The following is a 15,810-nucleotide window of genomic DNA, read 5'->3' on the forward strand; positions in this document are numbered from 1 at the left end:
CACAAGCGCGGTGATTAAAAAAATACACTTACTTTAATTAGCGTGGTATCTGAGCGATCGCAGAGCCAGAGTCGCCCTCTAGTAATTTTAGTAAGAAGTTCTGTGGGTCCAACCCACAAATGCTCGGGTCCGTGGTGTCGCAACACACCAAACGTCTGCATAGCGCAGACGCCCCTGCGGTGATTTCCTTAACCTTGTGAAAAGGCACAGCTGCTGCAGAGTAAAAAAAGAAAAAAAAACAGCAAAACATTGGTTTCCCCGGTGAATTTTATTTTTATTTCATTTTATTATTATTAATACTTTTGCATTATTCACGTCACTTATCGTGCGACTTCAGCCTTCTGTTCAGCCCACTGGTTCACATCGATGTCTGGTAAGTCGGAGCAGTAAACCATGCTGTTCCTAGGGTGTTGAAAAGTACGGAGAAAATGTTATACATTCTTAAGCTAAAGGGCCTGCAGAAACAAAGTGATCGTTGCAATGTATCCCACCTCACAGCTTACCATCACTACAAAAACTGGTAAAGTTTAATTTTCAAGTTTTTTTCGTCAGAACCGTAAATGATCTAATTCCATCTACCATATTAAGGAACACGTCTTTCAGTAAGCAGAAGCCCAACTAGGTTCTCTTGCAATAAAGCTTTCTTGACAAAAATACACACTAATCATGGAAAGCAGACAGCTGCCTTTACTGCACTGTAAATTTGGAATAGTCTACCATCACACTCAAACCTGTCTTCAATAACCCAGCTCAAAAAAGAAGTACTATCCTTTCTCATCGACATCTAACACTCCGCGCTTCACCATGCATTCAATTATCTGCTTTATAATTTATTTCCTGCTTTGGTGTTACGTTTCTTCTGTTGCTATTTCCTGTGATAATTATTAAAATGTATTATTTTTCTTGCTGTTGAACTGCTGCTTTATTTCACTTATTTTTTTTATTTAACTAACTGACAGGAGGTCCCCATACAGCCTTGTGATTCGGGACCTCCTTCTGTAACGTCACGAATGTACATTTCATGCATGCCCAAAATAAATAAACAAACACGAAACAATGTCAATGTTAAACGTACTCTTTGCCGGGGAGAAGGAAGGCATGGCGCTGAATGGTGTCCGTCCCTTCGGTGTTCTCGCAGACGATTTTGGCCAGCGTTGTCTCCCGAATCGTTCGTAACTGACCTGCCAGGGGAAGGGGGTACGACATTTCGACCTTACTGAAATATACTGTTAGCTTTGATACAAACTGCGCGGCAAGACGGGACACATTGTAAGAAAGGGGGACAGTTTGCATCACTGCATTCGTATACCAACACGCCCGGCTATCAACTACATACTGTTGGCATAGGCATATACACTTACTGAATGCCCCAAACAGATCACTGAGGAAACTGAAAAATCCCGGCGGCATTTCAAGAAGAGTTAATTCCTGACAAACAGCGCGCAACAAACGCCCACCGAGATTCTGTAGTTCCTTTTGTTGTTTTCTTTTGCAGTTTTCTTTTAATGTTCTCTTTTGTTTTCAAACAATATTTTACCACTGTTTTACTAAACTTCTATCTTGTATGTTGAAATTATGCACAATTATGCATAACACACCACCACAAGTTGCCGCAATTGTATCTGATGTTCATAGCCCTCTTATGTTGCGCTATCGTTATCAGATGGTATAATCACATGGAACGCATCTTAAAAGTACCTTCGGGCGATGCTTCGCGGTATCGGTGCATCACTGTCAGCCGGAACGATTGCGGTGCTGTTAATTCAGGCTGGGATTTGAAACTTGAACAAAGCGTCAACTCCGCGGTCCACGTTTCGGCCACGATAACAGCGTTGCCAGCGGGAAATTGACGCGCTACTGCAGGGCAACGTCAAGCCGAAAATAAGTTGGAAGTGCTATCCGTGAGGTACATCTTGCTTAAAGGTGATTAGCGTAGGCCGCGTTCAAACTGTACAGGAGGATGTACCAGGCGTGAATGAACCGGCCTGTCCACCGTGCTCGTAGTAGAACCGGTCGCCCCACTTGAGCCTGCCCAGGGAATCCGCGACGACGCACGCCATGGTCGGTCCCATGCTGGCATCCGCCAAGGGGTACTCGCTAACGGCAGCCGAGAACAGGTCCACGTCTCGAACGTCCCTGCAGGGGCAGACATAGCTGGCTGCGAACCAATGTGCGTAGACCTGAAGACCTGCTGCAAACGAAAGTGCGTGCTCACCAAGGCACCTGCATTACTCTGACTTAGCTGCATATGTACTTTGGAAGTACAGGTTATAGAGGACTGTTAGCTCAGGCAGACCTCTCTGCGTTTCCTCAATAAATTCTCCTATCTTTCTGACTCAGCCGCGGTTATGGTAAATGACAACCAGTGCAATCCACGTTAAACCAGACATCTGTCGGCGACTTTAGTCATATTACAGCGTAGCTACAGCATTCAAGTGACTTCTGCGTCAGGAACGAATGCGTCCTAACTCACGTGATTTTACTAAATGGTCATGTGTGATGCGAGACCCTCATGCACGCACTCCAGTGACTGTCACTTAATAGGTGATTGCCGATGCATAACTCGTACTCAAAGATGCACTACTCAATAGCAGTAGCGGTTATGCAGTAGGTTATATGTATGCCGATGTAAAGTTACGCATTCAGCGTACATGCATGTTCAGCTAGCAGCGACAGACATCGTCGACGCCGGCGCCTCCGTACTTATCCACGGACCATAACAGCCGATGCGATGAAACGATTAGACCAATCTTTGGCAGCCGTCGATCAAACTGCTCGATGTCATTGGCGCGGCAACAGAGAACTTAACGGGTACTAAAGAAAAATATTACGTCGAGCTATATCGACAGATTATTCGTCTAGAAATCTACCATCACTTTCTGTGCGGCACTATACCACTTAATTAGTTTAGCTATACGTAAAAAATTGCATAAAGAAACCACCGGCGCAAACGGACGAGTTGAGGCAACATGACCACCCTCTATGCCGCTCTCTGTGAATCAGCCAGTGCTGACGTCACATGAGAGGTTCCATAATCCGCAATAGGTGTCGCCACTTCGATTTTCCATTTTTGTAATTTCCTTACTCACAAAAAACTCTGTTCTCGCTACGAATGACGAATTCGACATTGCAGAAGCCTAATATTTCAATCTAGTTCGACTTTATATATTCTTTATTGTCATTTTAAGCGACACTAACGAGCAACACTGAATCACTAGACTAGTGCAGAATTTTTTCAAAGCTCGGTTACATTTATTTGGTGTACAGAGGCTCACTGCTATAGTGCTGACCGAAACTTCAGCGTCTGGATATCGTATGACGCCACCGATATTAAGCTTTCTTTTTTTCATATTGTACATGGGTCGTTTCAACACCAGAATATTTCTGAAATCTTGCTAAGTTGAGTCTTCGGTTCCTTTATAATGCAACGTAGCCCTCTTTTATCGATGAAGAATTAACAGCACCTGTGTGCACGCTGTCAAAATTTGTGACGTCACAACGAGCTGGTGTGCGAACCACACTACGGCGGCGCCACGAACCGTCGAACTCCCGTGTCATTTCAGGATTGCCAAGCCTCCATCTCCTGGTTGGAGTGACTGTCTTGCTATTAGTGAAACGCAGTTTACTAATGCAGCTTAACCAAATATTACTCGTTTGTGTTTTTTTAAGGCTACTACGAAGCCATTCCATCTCACTCGTAAATCTTCGCAAATAGCCTGGCTACGTCCTCGGGCATGAGTCCTTTGAGGTGAAGGTCATCGAAGGTGGCGAGCTCCAGGCCATGACAGAGCCGCACGTAGTCGGCGTAAGGTCTGATGCCGTTGTCCCGCCCGCGCTGGATGTCGGTGGCAAACAAGTCGACGCCAAACAGATCGCCCGGCCGAGACAACGCCATCGCCATCAGCGCACGGTCGCCGTGCCTGCGTAACCAGGCGACAACCGGCAGCTGTAGGGCAGCTAGGGCTCACCTGGAAGAACTGCCATCTAAACACACGGAGGGAAATCGTTGCATATGGCATAAAAATCGCTCAAGAAATAAAAAAGAGGCATCTAGTTTTGAAATTTTGTAACTGCGTCATGAAAACACGTATTCCGAATACCGTGAGCGTCATCATTCAGAATTTCCGAAGCGGGCACAAATCGTATATTGGACTGTTAAATAAGTTTATATTATAATATTGAAAACTCGCTCCACGGTAAGACCTGCGGTAAGACCTTAGTCCCCTCAGAATGCAAAGTAATCTTTGTTCACCCATAAACTATTAGCCAGACCTAAGTGTAACGGTGTCAAAATATTATGACGTTACGATGCGAGCGTAGAACTTCAAGCCCGCCTTTTCTTTCGTCTTTTTCTAGCTGATCAAGGTTCTGTCCAGTTTCTGGCATTACAGGAATGTAATTTACCAATCCAGCTTAACACTCTACTTTCGCGTCCGTTTAGTTAAGGAATGTCAGTTTTCAATTTGGACGCTTTTAATATGATTTATTTAGATAAAATCGGAAACGTTGGTAACTAGTGTGTCGCCAGCTTCTCTACAAGCAATAAATTGTTTAATGAACAAGGAATTATAACATGAGGTGACACGAAGAAATAGTCGCAGTTTCGCCCGAAAGGCGGAACTATCGATTGCGATAGCAAGTTATGAGACATCCATACGAAGTAAGGATAGCAGTTTCATCGGCCTTATAAACTTGTAAACATTCGCTCGCTAACTAAATTAAAGAGCATGGTGTAACGCGCGCGCAGGCAAACATGAACACATCTCGCTCGATGACCGCGGACACGCTGCCAGAACGCTGGCGCGAGGAACAGCGGCAAAACCTGCGAACGAAATTACCTTCGCACTGCCTCTCGCTTCAACGCGAACTAAGCAGCGAGAACAACGCCCACACGAAGCCATCAGTCCTCGGTCGCTTGGACATTGTACCCATCTCATATCTTTTTCGAGATAGCACCCGCGCGGCCGAGCGTGCGAGATCGAGACACTATCCTCAGCGCACCCTCGTACCACGCTTTCACTCGCACCTACAGCATACGGCGCGCGGCAACGATGTTATCGCACTACACTTGGACTTTACACGGAGCATGACGCCGATGGCGGAAATGCGCCTGGAATGTCCATATAGTCGCTATCGCAATAAAACGCTCCGGCGATAAAGCACTTCGCGCGCAATCAGTCAGTATAAAAATACAGCAACAAAATGGCACGTTCTGCAGATTCATCTACTACATGCAAGTAAACCAGTCAACGCAACCCAACTAAGATAAAGAAAAAAACACAAGGGTATGCCACGTTGCCACGTGTTAATACATAAATAGCACGTACTTCCATTAAAGATAGATCTCTCTAATGACACATAGTTTATGACCATAGTTGACCACATAGTAATGACACATAGTTTATGGTCCAAGAAACCTTTACAGATATACCCTAAGAAAGCTATAATAAAGACGATTCATTGTTGACCTCAAAGAACGTCTTTCTTGCTCGACATTAGGACAGCTTGTGCGTACTAGTTCCGCGTTCTCCCACAAATGGCCCCATGCGCGGCATGGCTTGGCTGAAGGGCATTTACGACACCTAAAAGCTACATATATAGGCCACTTCCAACCTGAGACGATATGGATCGGAGAGTCTACACATGCCATAGTCCACACCAACAGAAATCAGAGACCGCATTATATAATTACGTACATGCGGATTGGGTTCGTCTAAAGCAACACGGGCGTGGGCTTCGTCACCTGCTGAAGGCGTTCATTGGCTGTCGCATTAGTCCCCTGGCGAGGTTGTCCCAGAGAGATTGCACGACGGGGAATGGGGCGAAAAAGCGCCCCGCCAGCCTCTCGTTGCCTGCGTCTGTCCAGTTGGAGTGCAGTCTGGCAAGCAAACAGAACGATTGAGAGGCGGTGAGTAGCAATGGCCGACACTCCCAGGGGCTGGTCTACAGGTACGCGTACATATACGTAATGTTATGCAGACCCGACGCATATCGTAGAAGCTATGTGAAGCTCTTGATCAAATACTATAAATGTACCCATTTCATTCCTCGGCGTAAGTTCAGGGAACTCGTGCGCGCACATGCCAACATGTGCGCGCAGGCCACATGCCAGTTGCTAGTTGCCACATGCCAGTTTCTAGTTACCACATGTCAAACAGCTAGTTGGAGTTGGCACGAAAGAAGTATACGTGTGACTGTGGCCTACTGCCACAACCAGTAATACGCCATGTGATTTGCTTACGTTGTTAGGACTCTATTCATTACGGAGAGTTCACATGATCGACAGACATGTGGAGCCACCACACCGCTCGACAAAGTCTGTCTTTGGAAAAGAGGCTGCTCAAGTGCTTACACTGTGGCTGGAACGTATGATCCCGTTCCTAAATGGATTTCGCTTCTGGACGCTTGTGTTTGTTTGCGCGATTTGTGAACTTTCACTGGACTGCGTAGCATGGGTGCATTTGTGTTTCATGCACGTCTAAATGTGATGTGATGTAATTAATTTTCGCATGACACTACTCCAAATTCCATGCTATGAAGAGAGAAAAAGAAGTGTGATTGTGGCCTAATGGTTAGAGCAACGCTCTTCTGTGCTGAGGATCAGAGGTTCGATTCCACCATCGGGGACTTAATTCACTTTTTTATGTATGACTTAAGATAGCAGCAGCACCCAGCAGCCACATAAACGAACACGTAATTTCTCCTGTACTTTCCTTGACCTCATCCTTTGTTGGGTTCCTAAGGCTGTTAAATAAGGAGTGTGTGTGTATAATATCGCAAAAGCCCAGTGACTGCTATGCATCTGCGACTTGCACAGGCGCTCTTAATGTTTTATTTTATTTACTTAATTTTTTAGGCATCCATTAGCCCAGCTATGCAGGATTCTTTGGTATTAACGAATATACTACGAACACATCACGAATCAGGCCCCGTAATCACAAAAGTGTTCTGAGGCCAAAAAGTGTCCGTAAGAGCTAAGATCAATCAAGATGCTAGACGTATATAAGCGAAGGCAAGCAGCCAATGGGAAACAGCACTTACAAAGCTTTCTATATTCGGCCACAAATATTTTAACCACATCGAAGAAGACTGCTACATAACCGAGCATAATATCACATGCGAATGTTGGCTCGCCTCTATTCGAGAGACAACGCGTGTCAGCAGCGACAGCCGCACAAGCGCCAGCCGCACAAGCACAAGAGCCCCACGGTATGCAGCTTAGTACCTTGCTCCTCGCGGCCGCTGGGGTGCTGCTATTTCCTTGCCGTCTGGTGCACTGCATACGTGCGCAGTGTTCCGGCAATTCATTAAAAAAAGAAAAAAAAGACGGACGTCTGTACAACGCTTACGCTTGGGCGCCAGATTATCACCGACGTGAAACCGGATAATTCGGCCCGTTGCGGTGGCTCGTGCGTCCGACATGTGTCAACACGTGTGTTTGCCTAAGTTTTAAGTGACCGAGCAGCCAATTCATGTCTGTGGTATGATACGCTCAGTTTTGGTTTCGGTATCCTAAAGAAAATAAAGAAAGAACAAGAGCCGCGATGGCTTAGCGGCTACGTGGTATCGCAGTGCTGATCATGAGGTCGCGGGTGCGAGCCCGCTCGCGGCGGCCGCGTTCCGATTGGCACGTAACGTAAAAACGCTCGTGTGCCGTTCTTTGTGTACACATTAAAGAACACCAGGTGGTCAAAGTCAGTCCGGAGCTCCCCACTATGGTACAGCCCACTGTGCAGCTCCGGAACATGAAAACCCACAATTATTTTTCCGCACACAAATCGCGTAAAAATTTAATCTGGGTACTACTTATGTTTGATTGTCTTTATCCATTAATATTTAATTTCCCGCACGCATTTCGGTTAGCAAGGCAAATAAATACCTGCGCTCCCCGTCCCAAAATCCTATAATGTCATAAGGGATTATACAGGAACATACGAGCTTTCATACATAATTCAATACGATTTGAATTCATTTTGCAGCGAAAATCAACAGAACCAGTGCGGCGGGACGCCAGCAGAAGAAGAACAGCTGTTTATAACAGCTTGAGAGGACCTGGCCACACTCAGCAGCACACGGAGGTTTGGCGAAGAGTACAATAGAATGGGATAACATACACAACACGCCGTAACAACAACTTTCCAGCATTTTCAAGAAATAAAACTCGTTTTAAAAAAATAAGTAAGGAAGTTCAAAATATACATGCTACTGTAACAAAGATCCATAAAACTCGATCACATATGCTTACGGATACAGGGCATACGGGGCAAGCGAGCTTCTCCACTCGTGAAAAGGTCCACTCGCACATTTCATATTTATTTTTATTCTCCCACTCTCCTCTGGAATCATTTAACCCCATTCCCCGTCCCTATATAGAGTAGCATGTCAGCGGTTGTATACGCGCCAGCAAAATTCTCTGTTTTTCTAATTCCTCTCTCTCTCTCTCTCTCTCTCTCGCTCTCTCTCTCTCTCTCTCTCCAATTCATGGAAGAAGGATGCGCCTCACAGCTCAAACCGCCTGTTGACGGTGGTGTGGCCGAATCGTAGCGCGGCGGCGGCAAACTCGTTGAGCAGGGTCGCGTCCACGCCAGGGTCGTAGCGGGTGTAGCCCTGGCGCCTCGGGCGTAGGCGGTACCTGGCGGTCAGCGCTTCGCCCAGAACCGTCGTCGCCCAGCCGCCGAACACGAGGTGCTGCAGGCGGCCCTGCACGATCCTCCTGCGAGCGGAAGGAGGCGTGCACGTCGCGCTCGAGCTTCGTCACCGCGAGTGTGTGTGTGGAGTGATTTTTAAAGAGAAATGGAAGAGATGAGTGCAGTGCCGTAACTGTCTCTCACAGGAGGACACCTCAACAGCTCACCGTGAGCGACAACTCCTCGAGACAGAGAAGTATATAGTTCGGGGGTCATACCGAGTGCGGACGTCACGTGAACTGCGTCGGGAGGAGAAGGAATTAAGAGGAGGGGGGAAAACGACTTTATCCAGTAACGATCCCACAACCTTCGCGGGATCGTTCCCCAACTGCGGCAAGTTGCTTGTTCATCCTCTTTCATTTTCATTAATCTATCGTTTCCTTATTTCATTTTTAAGGCACAAGTAATTTCCCCTATGTTGTCCTTGGTGTCAGTGTTTGTTGTCTTCTTATGATATGACTAAAGAAGGATTAAAAACATCGGGCCCTTCGGTTAACACCCTTTCGCCTCGGTTACATTTTATATATATATATATATATATATATATATATATATATATATATATATATATATATATATATATATATATATATATATATATATATATATCTTGCTTATCTCCACTGCTCACTGGTTGATTATTCAGTCCACTTTAAATCCAATCGCTCCAATCTGGATATCTCTGGGTGAATCTCTTGGCATTTCATAGGATGTGCTGAGCGCTCTCCGGATTTTTGCTGCAGCATACACATGCCTCAGCTTATTGCGAATATTTGCTCAGGTGTCTTTTTGTCCATAGGCACTCATATCGAGCCTCACACAAGTAGCAAGGCACTGGCCAAGCAGCCACATAGCGGCCCCACAAAATGCGCCAGACATACCACAGGCGCAAAGTGTCTCGTAGGGGTAGCGAATGCTTCACATTAAAGAAGGAAGTCTCAACTCCTTCGAACGGCCATCGACAAGCGAAAAAGCGCGACTTGCCTCGTGACCTGGAAGAGCCGTTCGTCGTCCCAGTCGGGGTTGACAGCGTGCAGCTTCCGCGCGATCCTGTTGTGCTCGCGCATCCAGATCGTGTGCATGGTCACCTGGCCGACGTTCTGGTTCGCTCTGACGTCACCTGCGTGACACGACAATGGAAGCCGAAGTGGTTGTGCTTCCGGGGCATAGGTCTTCCGATTACAGCAGTAACGTGTGGCATTGAAATAGGCAATGTAAACATAAAGAGGACACGCTACCTTCTTAAGTACACTGGGGAGCATGCGTATAAGATCTGTACGCAGTACCTACAGCACAATATTTATTTATTTATTTATTTATTTATTTATTTACTTACTTACTTACTTATTTAGTTATTGTTATACTTATCATATATCATATACTGTTATATTTATTATTTTTACTTATGCGATATGCTGCATGATTATGTGCCCCGTCACTCGACTGCCACTGAACTACATTTGACATTATAAAATATGAAGACGCCAAATAAACGGACATACACAAGAGAAGAGAACGGGACAGGGCGCCCGTGACAGGGTGTATGTCCGTTTATTTGGCGTCTTCATATTTTATAATGAACAGCTGCCAACTAGCCCAACAAGAAGTGTTTTTAAGATACATTTGACAACCAAGTAGTGGCCGCGGTGGTCGCTATAATCTTTCTGCGCCTGACAAGCTACATAGTTACCCTGTGCGTCGTTTCTTTTTTTTTTTTTTTGAGCGTTGTTACTATTATGAATGCTTACGAAAAATTTGCTCACCCTTCTACTTTATTGCACAGTTTACTCTTACCGTTTTCTGATTTATCGCTTCTTGGCGTTTAGGAAAGCTGCAATTCCGTCGAAGGGCAAAAATTGATAAAATGCACAGGTCTCGTACCGGCGTGGAAGCACATTCCGCTGTCCCCGTGGTGGCTGCAGTTGTCCATTGCTGGGTCCATGCTGGCAGGCAGGAGAGTGTCGCCGTTCACTGACTGCGACCTCAGGAGACCTGCGTTAATTGACTCCACGGCGTAAGAAACCCATGTTGCAGGTCCTATACATAGTAAGTTTCCTAATACTGACTTAGCGAACCTGTCACCTGCACTCATAACAATACGGATAACAATTGTTATCCCCCAGCTACTATAGTGAAATCAGAAATATATACGCACCATCTTTCATTGCCCGGAGCAGGCGGACCGCGTCTTCGTTCACTCCGTAGATTTGCGATCCATCGATGTAAGACGTCCTCGAGTTGTGCTGCTCCCTATGGCCCGCGTGCAATGCGTTCCAGCGAGAGACATCCCACTCCTGAGCTACGAGACGATTGTTCTGTCACCGTGAGTTTGACAGTTGAGTTGTTCAAACTTTCACGTGCAGTAAAAAATAAATAAATAAACAGGAAATGTGGCGTTTGGTGGTTAGTTGCGACAGAGAGAGAACTGATTGTGGTACTGCAAGCTGTTGGTTCTTCCAAGAAGGACGGGTGAGGAAACGGATAACAAGAGGAATACTAGTGCACACGAGAAACAACAGCTTCACATACACGGAGCTGGAGCTACTACAGGCGCCACAATCGCTTCTTAACTGCAGACTGCAAAGGTCAAGGCAACCATGTCACTCACCGTATGGCACGGTGGGATATGTCATGATATGTCATGGCATGACAGCGTGCTTGGCAGGATGACGATTGGTATGTGATATGTGATTATATTCACATGTAGTTCTTTTTGTGTGTGTGTGTGACACATTGTATTGAGTAGCAGCTAGCATTTCGTTCTCCCATATTTTTAGCTCTCTCGTTCTTCGAGCGCGTACACTTGAGCCGGTGCAACGGCCCGCTTGCGCCGAAACGATGGGCGTGCACTTACCGGAGCGGCACCGCGTGCACCACAGGGAACGCTGGAAGGACATCTGGGTCTGGTTGAACTGCCCGTAGAAAGGGTCGTCAGGGGGAATGGCGATGGGCAGCACATCCGTCGTCGTGTCCAGTCCTTCAAGAGCCGGTGTGGAGGGTACGTTAAAAAAAAAAGATAACTCTGGAGTTTTACGCGCCAAAACCCCGACCTGATTATGAGGCAAGCCATAGTTTTGACAACTTGTTTTTTTTTACCAAGCACGTAAATCTAAGTACACGAGCGGTATTGCATTTCGGCCCCGTCTAAGTGAGGTCACCACAGCAGGGATCGAACCCCCGACTTCGAGTTCAACAGTGCAACGCCACGGCCACTAAGCTACCCGCAGCGGGTAGCGTACGTAAGGACTTCAGTGTTTACATGCAGTTTTGCCACAGCCATAGCAACACTTTGAACTGCTTGGGTAAATAAAGGTGCCTGTTCCTTCCACAACACAAAGTTTCCTAAGTTTATTGTGTGCTAGCTACAACGATTATCATCACCACCGATAAAAAATGTTAGGTCCGCTAGGGGAGTGCAAGAACGCCGGTGGCTTGGTTGCACCGTCAAAATTGATTCGGAGCCCAACCTCCGCCCCAGCGTCCCTTACAGCCCACCGTGTACCTTCGGAGCGGACATTAAACAGAAGCACTTTATCAGTTTAAACTAGCGAACTATTCTTTCATATCTTTTTAGGCGACAGCCTGTCTTCCCTGCCTTTCCCTCCCTTTTTTCCCTCTCTTTCTTTGGCTCTTCTCTCCGCTTCGCTGTCAACTTGGGGCACTCTATGTAGCTAAGTGCTACAAAACGCCGAATGAAAGTACCAGCGGGTGGGGGGGGGGGGGGGGGGGCTTGATAATCCTTGTATGGTGAGGCAAGTGTGCCCATTTTAGTTCTGCGTAATAAAAAACCTGCTTCCTACATAAAACCTGAACGCACAACGTCAGGCATCTCTAATGCACACCGATCTGCTAATGGAATGATGCATTATACTTCACGTATTTTTATTTACGTTATTTCTTGTTTTTTTATTTAGCAACTCAGTATGTGCCACTGTGTGTTTGCCCGTTCCTGGCCTATGTCTTCCAGAATGGACATGTACCACAACCACACGCACTTAAAACAGATCCAATGTAGTCAAACCAAACCAGTATTTATATCGCATCGCAGCAGCATCACCAACAAACAAAGCTTCACTTCACCCAACCCCCGCAACCACTGTACCCCATCAAGGACACAATAAAGCTTTATCTCTCTCTCTCTCTCTCTCTACTACGTATAGCTTTACGAAGGGTACCTTGATTAATCTCGAGGCGGCTGAGAGGCCTGGTGGGCGTCAGGGAGACGTCGTGGGCGAAGAACTGGCCGAACGCCATCAGCATGTGCGACCGCCGTGGGTCGGGTGTCTCTCTCTCCTTGTGAATCGTGGTCGAGACAATCCTGGCCGAAGGCAGCGCAGCGCCGCTGCGAGCCGTGCGAATGTGACCCGCTCCTGCGCCATGCGACGAATGCCAGCAGACGCGGTTAGCTCGAAGTTCGCCAAAACGAACTTAGTTTATGACAGGCTGGCCGCCCGGGACAAGAGGGACTTTGCTATGCTGAACAACTACTGCAAGACGCGTCTGGACTCCGCATTGAGCCTGTTAATATAGTCAAACCTCGTCACGACGAAACTGGATATAACGAAGTAAGTTCCCTTAAATCCCGATAAAGATTGATATCGCAGAAGGTACGATTATGAATATAACGAAGTAATTTTTACTCCCCGATTCTATTTCGCTATACCCCAGTTTTACTGTACTTGAATATAACGAAGTAATGGATATAACGAAGTAATTTTGACTCCCCGATCCGACTTCGCTATACCCCGGTTTTACTGCACTTCGCATCTGAAAAGTAACTATGCGGTACGAAGACGAACAAAATATGATAACTATTGTTAATGACATTATAGTTTCATGCGTGTTATGATATCGCAATGCCTGTGGTTTGTCTGATAACGTCAGCGGGGTAAACTCAAATGACGAAAAATGCTCACACACTGGAGGAGCTACGGACAGCCATTAGCCAGCACATTGCACAGATAACTCCAGCAATCACTCCCCCCCCAGAGTGTTTAACAATATGTGCAGTGTCGTGCGCAGACACGTCTTCAAGCCGGCGGTGGGTGTTTTCAGCATCTGCTGTAGTGGTCACTGCACTGCCGCAAGTCAAACTTCAAATTCAATGGCCACAATTTACACTACACAGTTACTTTTCGGACACCCGATACCAGATCAGAGTACACGAATCAAAATAAACAACGGAACACTCGTACCCACATTTGCCCGGTATCAACATTTAGACAATTTGTATACTGTTCTACTTGAAGGCCTCGACAAGGACAACTCCTCTTGTTAAAGTGTCGAAATTAAAAAGAGGCTCTATCAAGACGAAATAAAAATGATAAAGCTAACTTTATCCGCCCCAACACAAACACATACACACACACAAAATAACAACGAGCGTTCTGACGACAAGTACATTTGTATATATAAATTCTATTGCCAATGAGTTCTGCGGAAGCCTCCAAGGTGGAGGGAGCTTCGCGAAAGGAAAAAAAACTTGCTATGAGAAACCCGTATCTGTTTCTTGCGTAGCTTCGCTCTACAGTACGGTGGATGATATTTTCCCTGTCACGAACGATCTTCCACCTTGCCAGCTTCCTAAAAACTGACTTCTCATATTCAGCGTCCTCGTGCTTCGAGCTGTCAAGTCCTCACGCTGTGATCTACTAGTGTCCTCGTTAGAGTCAGATGGTAGAGCAATCGCCATCGAAAGGCGTTGGTCCCGGGTTCGATTCCCGGACGAGGAGAAATTTTTCTACAACCAGGAAGCTTTCTTTCTGAGAAACCGGTGTGGGTTTCATTTCCAACTTTGTTCAGCAAGCAGGTGGATACAAACATCCATTTTAATGAATGTGACTGCCTGCCAACAGATAAATTTATAATACCAAGTCTATTTGTTATCCAGACTTCTAGTGGTTGTTTTGCAGATAGTTAACAGATAACGGATGACAGAACATTTAAGATCAAAAGGTCCATTGACGGTCCACAAACGTATTGTTTTTGCTATAGAAAAATCCCGAACCATATTTTACAGAATGTCAAAATAAAATTTGCTTCGGTGGAAGAACACACAATGTTTTAGTTTTTCGCTTTTTTTTTGTTGCCTGCAAAGCATCGCAGCATGTTGAAGACACTGGCGATAAACGTCACGACCAATGGTTGAAGTACCTTTCACAGCCATTACTACATAATAGTTAAGAGAAGCATTAATGACATGACACTTTCTCTTTTTATACCACTGCTCTGTTGTCAATTCAGTCAAATGAAATTAATTTTCTTTTGTTTTTCTCTTCGTCAGGAGGAAGACAGCACTACATGCCGTACCGGCTTGTCTAATACGTCCTCACTCCCTTTTACGTGGTGACACACAGCAGTACAGGAAACAAAGCAAAATTAAAACAAAGCTAGAATTACGTTGACACACGTTGACGTACATGACAACTCAATAAAAAAGGGAAGGTAAAATACAAGTTAGATTTGTTCCGATTAATCGTAATCATCGTCGTAATAATGGCGGTCGTAGTAATTAAAAGTGCTAGTATACGTGTTCCCCCCGTACCGTCTCTGTAAGCCTGCTCAAGCAGCCTCCTGAGGCAGGCGTAGCTCTCGCCCCAGTCGGGGTGCTCGATGTTGTTACAGCTGCCGTCGAACTCGGAGTACGGCTTCTCCGGGTCGCACTCTCTTCTCTCCGAAGATGCGCAGCGGGTCGCCACGTCCGTCGTTTCTCGCAAGCTCACGTTCGCGCGAGACAACGGCTCTCCGGTGACTTCGCCGTCGTAAGCGGTGCTGCGACACGAAGCGAGCAGGAATTACGATGAGAGGATCAAATTGTAAATGGTTTGCCTATCTATTCTACGCATATATTCTCTCTCTTATCATCCCTCCATGTCCTTTGCTCATATTTCCCCACTCCCTTTGCTTGGGCGTCATACCGAGGTGACGTCCGTAATGTTAAGCAAGTACAGTGCAGCCAGCAGGGCTCATTCTCTCCCTTCCTCCTTTCCTTTATTTCTATAATAAAACAACAAATTACTACTTATCTACTACTACTACTACTACTACTACTACTACTACTACTACTACTACTACTACTACTACTACTACTACTACTACTACTACTACTACTACTAACTGCCTC

The 15,810-nt window shown here is 46.0% G+C and overlaps 2 protein-coding genes across 3 annotated transcripts; both read right to left on the bottom strand.

Moving 5' to 3' along the window:
* Positions 1-283: 283 nt before the first annotated feature.
* LOC139046741 (peroxidase-like) lies at positions 284-5,871 on the bottom strand. 2 transcript variants are annotated; one of them, XM_070520697.1, is made up of 5 exons: positions 5,744-5,871; positions 3,696-3,920; positions 1,967-2,136; positions 1,076-1,181; positions 284-402 (listed from the first exon to the last, which is right to left on the bottom strand). In XM_070520697.1, exons 1-5 carry the CDS (start codon positions 5,770-5,772, stop codon positions 321-323), a joined length of 612 nt encoding a protein of 203 aa, XP_070376798.1. In that variant the 5' UTR covers positions 5,773-5,871; the 3' UTR covers positions 284-320. The 2 variants fall into 2 exon arrangements, with proteins under 2 accessions (XP_070376798.1, XP_070376799.1); XM_070520698.1 differs by having other exon boundaries at positions 5,697-5,871.
* A 2,628-nt stretch (positions 5,872-8,499) lies between these two features.
* On the bottom strand, positions 8,500-15,602 carry LOC135914473 (chorion peroxidase-like). Its single transcript, XM_070541451.1, has 8 exons — positions 15,583-15,602; positions 15,232-15,458; positions 12,863-13,057; positions 11,542-11,664; positions 10,843-10,986; positions 10,569-10,679; positions 9,672-9,807; positions 8,500-8,713 (listed from the first exon to the last, which is right to left on the bottom strand). The coding sequence occupies exons 1-8, from the start codon at positions 15,600-15,602 to the stop codon at positions 8,500-8,502; spliced, it is 1,170 nt and encodes a 389-aa protein (XP_070397552.1).
* Positions 15,603-15,810: the final 208 nt, after the last annotated feature.

This window comes from Dermacentor albipictus, chromosome 6 (assembly GCF_038994185.2).
Source record: "Dermacentor albipictus isolate Rhodes 1998 colony chromosome 6, USDA_Dalb.pri_finalv2, whole genome shotgun sequence".
NCBI lineage: Eukaryota > Metazoa > Arthropoda > Arachnida > Ixodida > Ixodidae > Dermacentor > Dermacentor albipictus.

Coding starts and splice junctions, on each gene's coding strand:
- LOC135914473 (XM_070541451.1), bottom strand. CDS start 15,602: ATGACGCCCAAGCAAAGGGA. Junction 13,058..15,231: donor TGAGCAGGCTTACAGAGACG/GTACGGGGGGAA, acceptor CGCATGGCGCAG/GAGCGGGTCACATTCGCACG. Junction 10,680..10,842: donor GCTCCGGGCAATGAAAGATG/GTGCGTATATAT, acceptor CAATTAACGCAG/GTCTCCTGAGGTCGCAGTCA.
- LOC139046741 (XM_070520697.1), bottom strand. CDS start 5,772: ATGCGACAGCCAATGAACGCCTTCAGCAG. Junction 3,921..5,743: donor CCAATGAACGCCTTCAGCAG/GTGACGAAGCCC, acceptor CTGGTTACGCAG/GCACGGCGACCGTGCGCTGA. Junction 1,182..1,966: donor GGCCGGTTCATTCACGCCTG/GTACATCCTCCT, acceptor TTCCCCTGGCAG/GTCAGTTACGAACGATTCGG.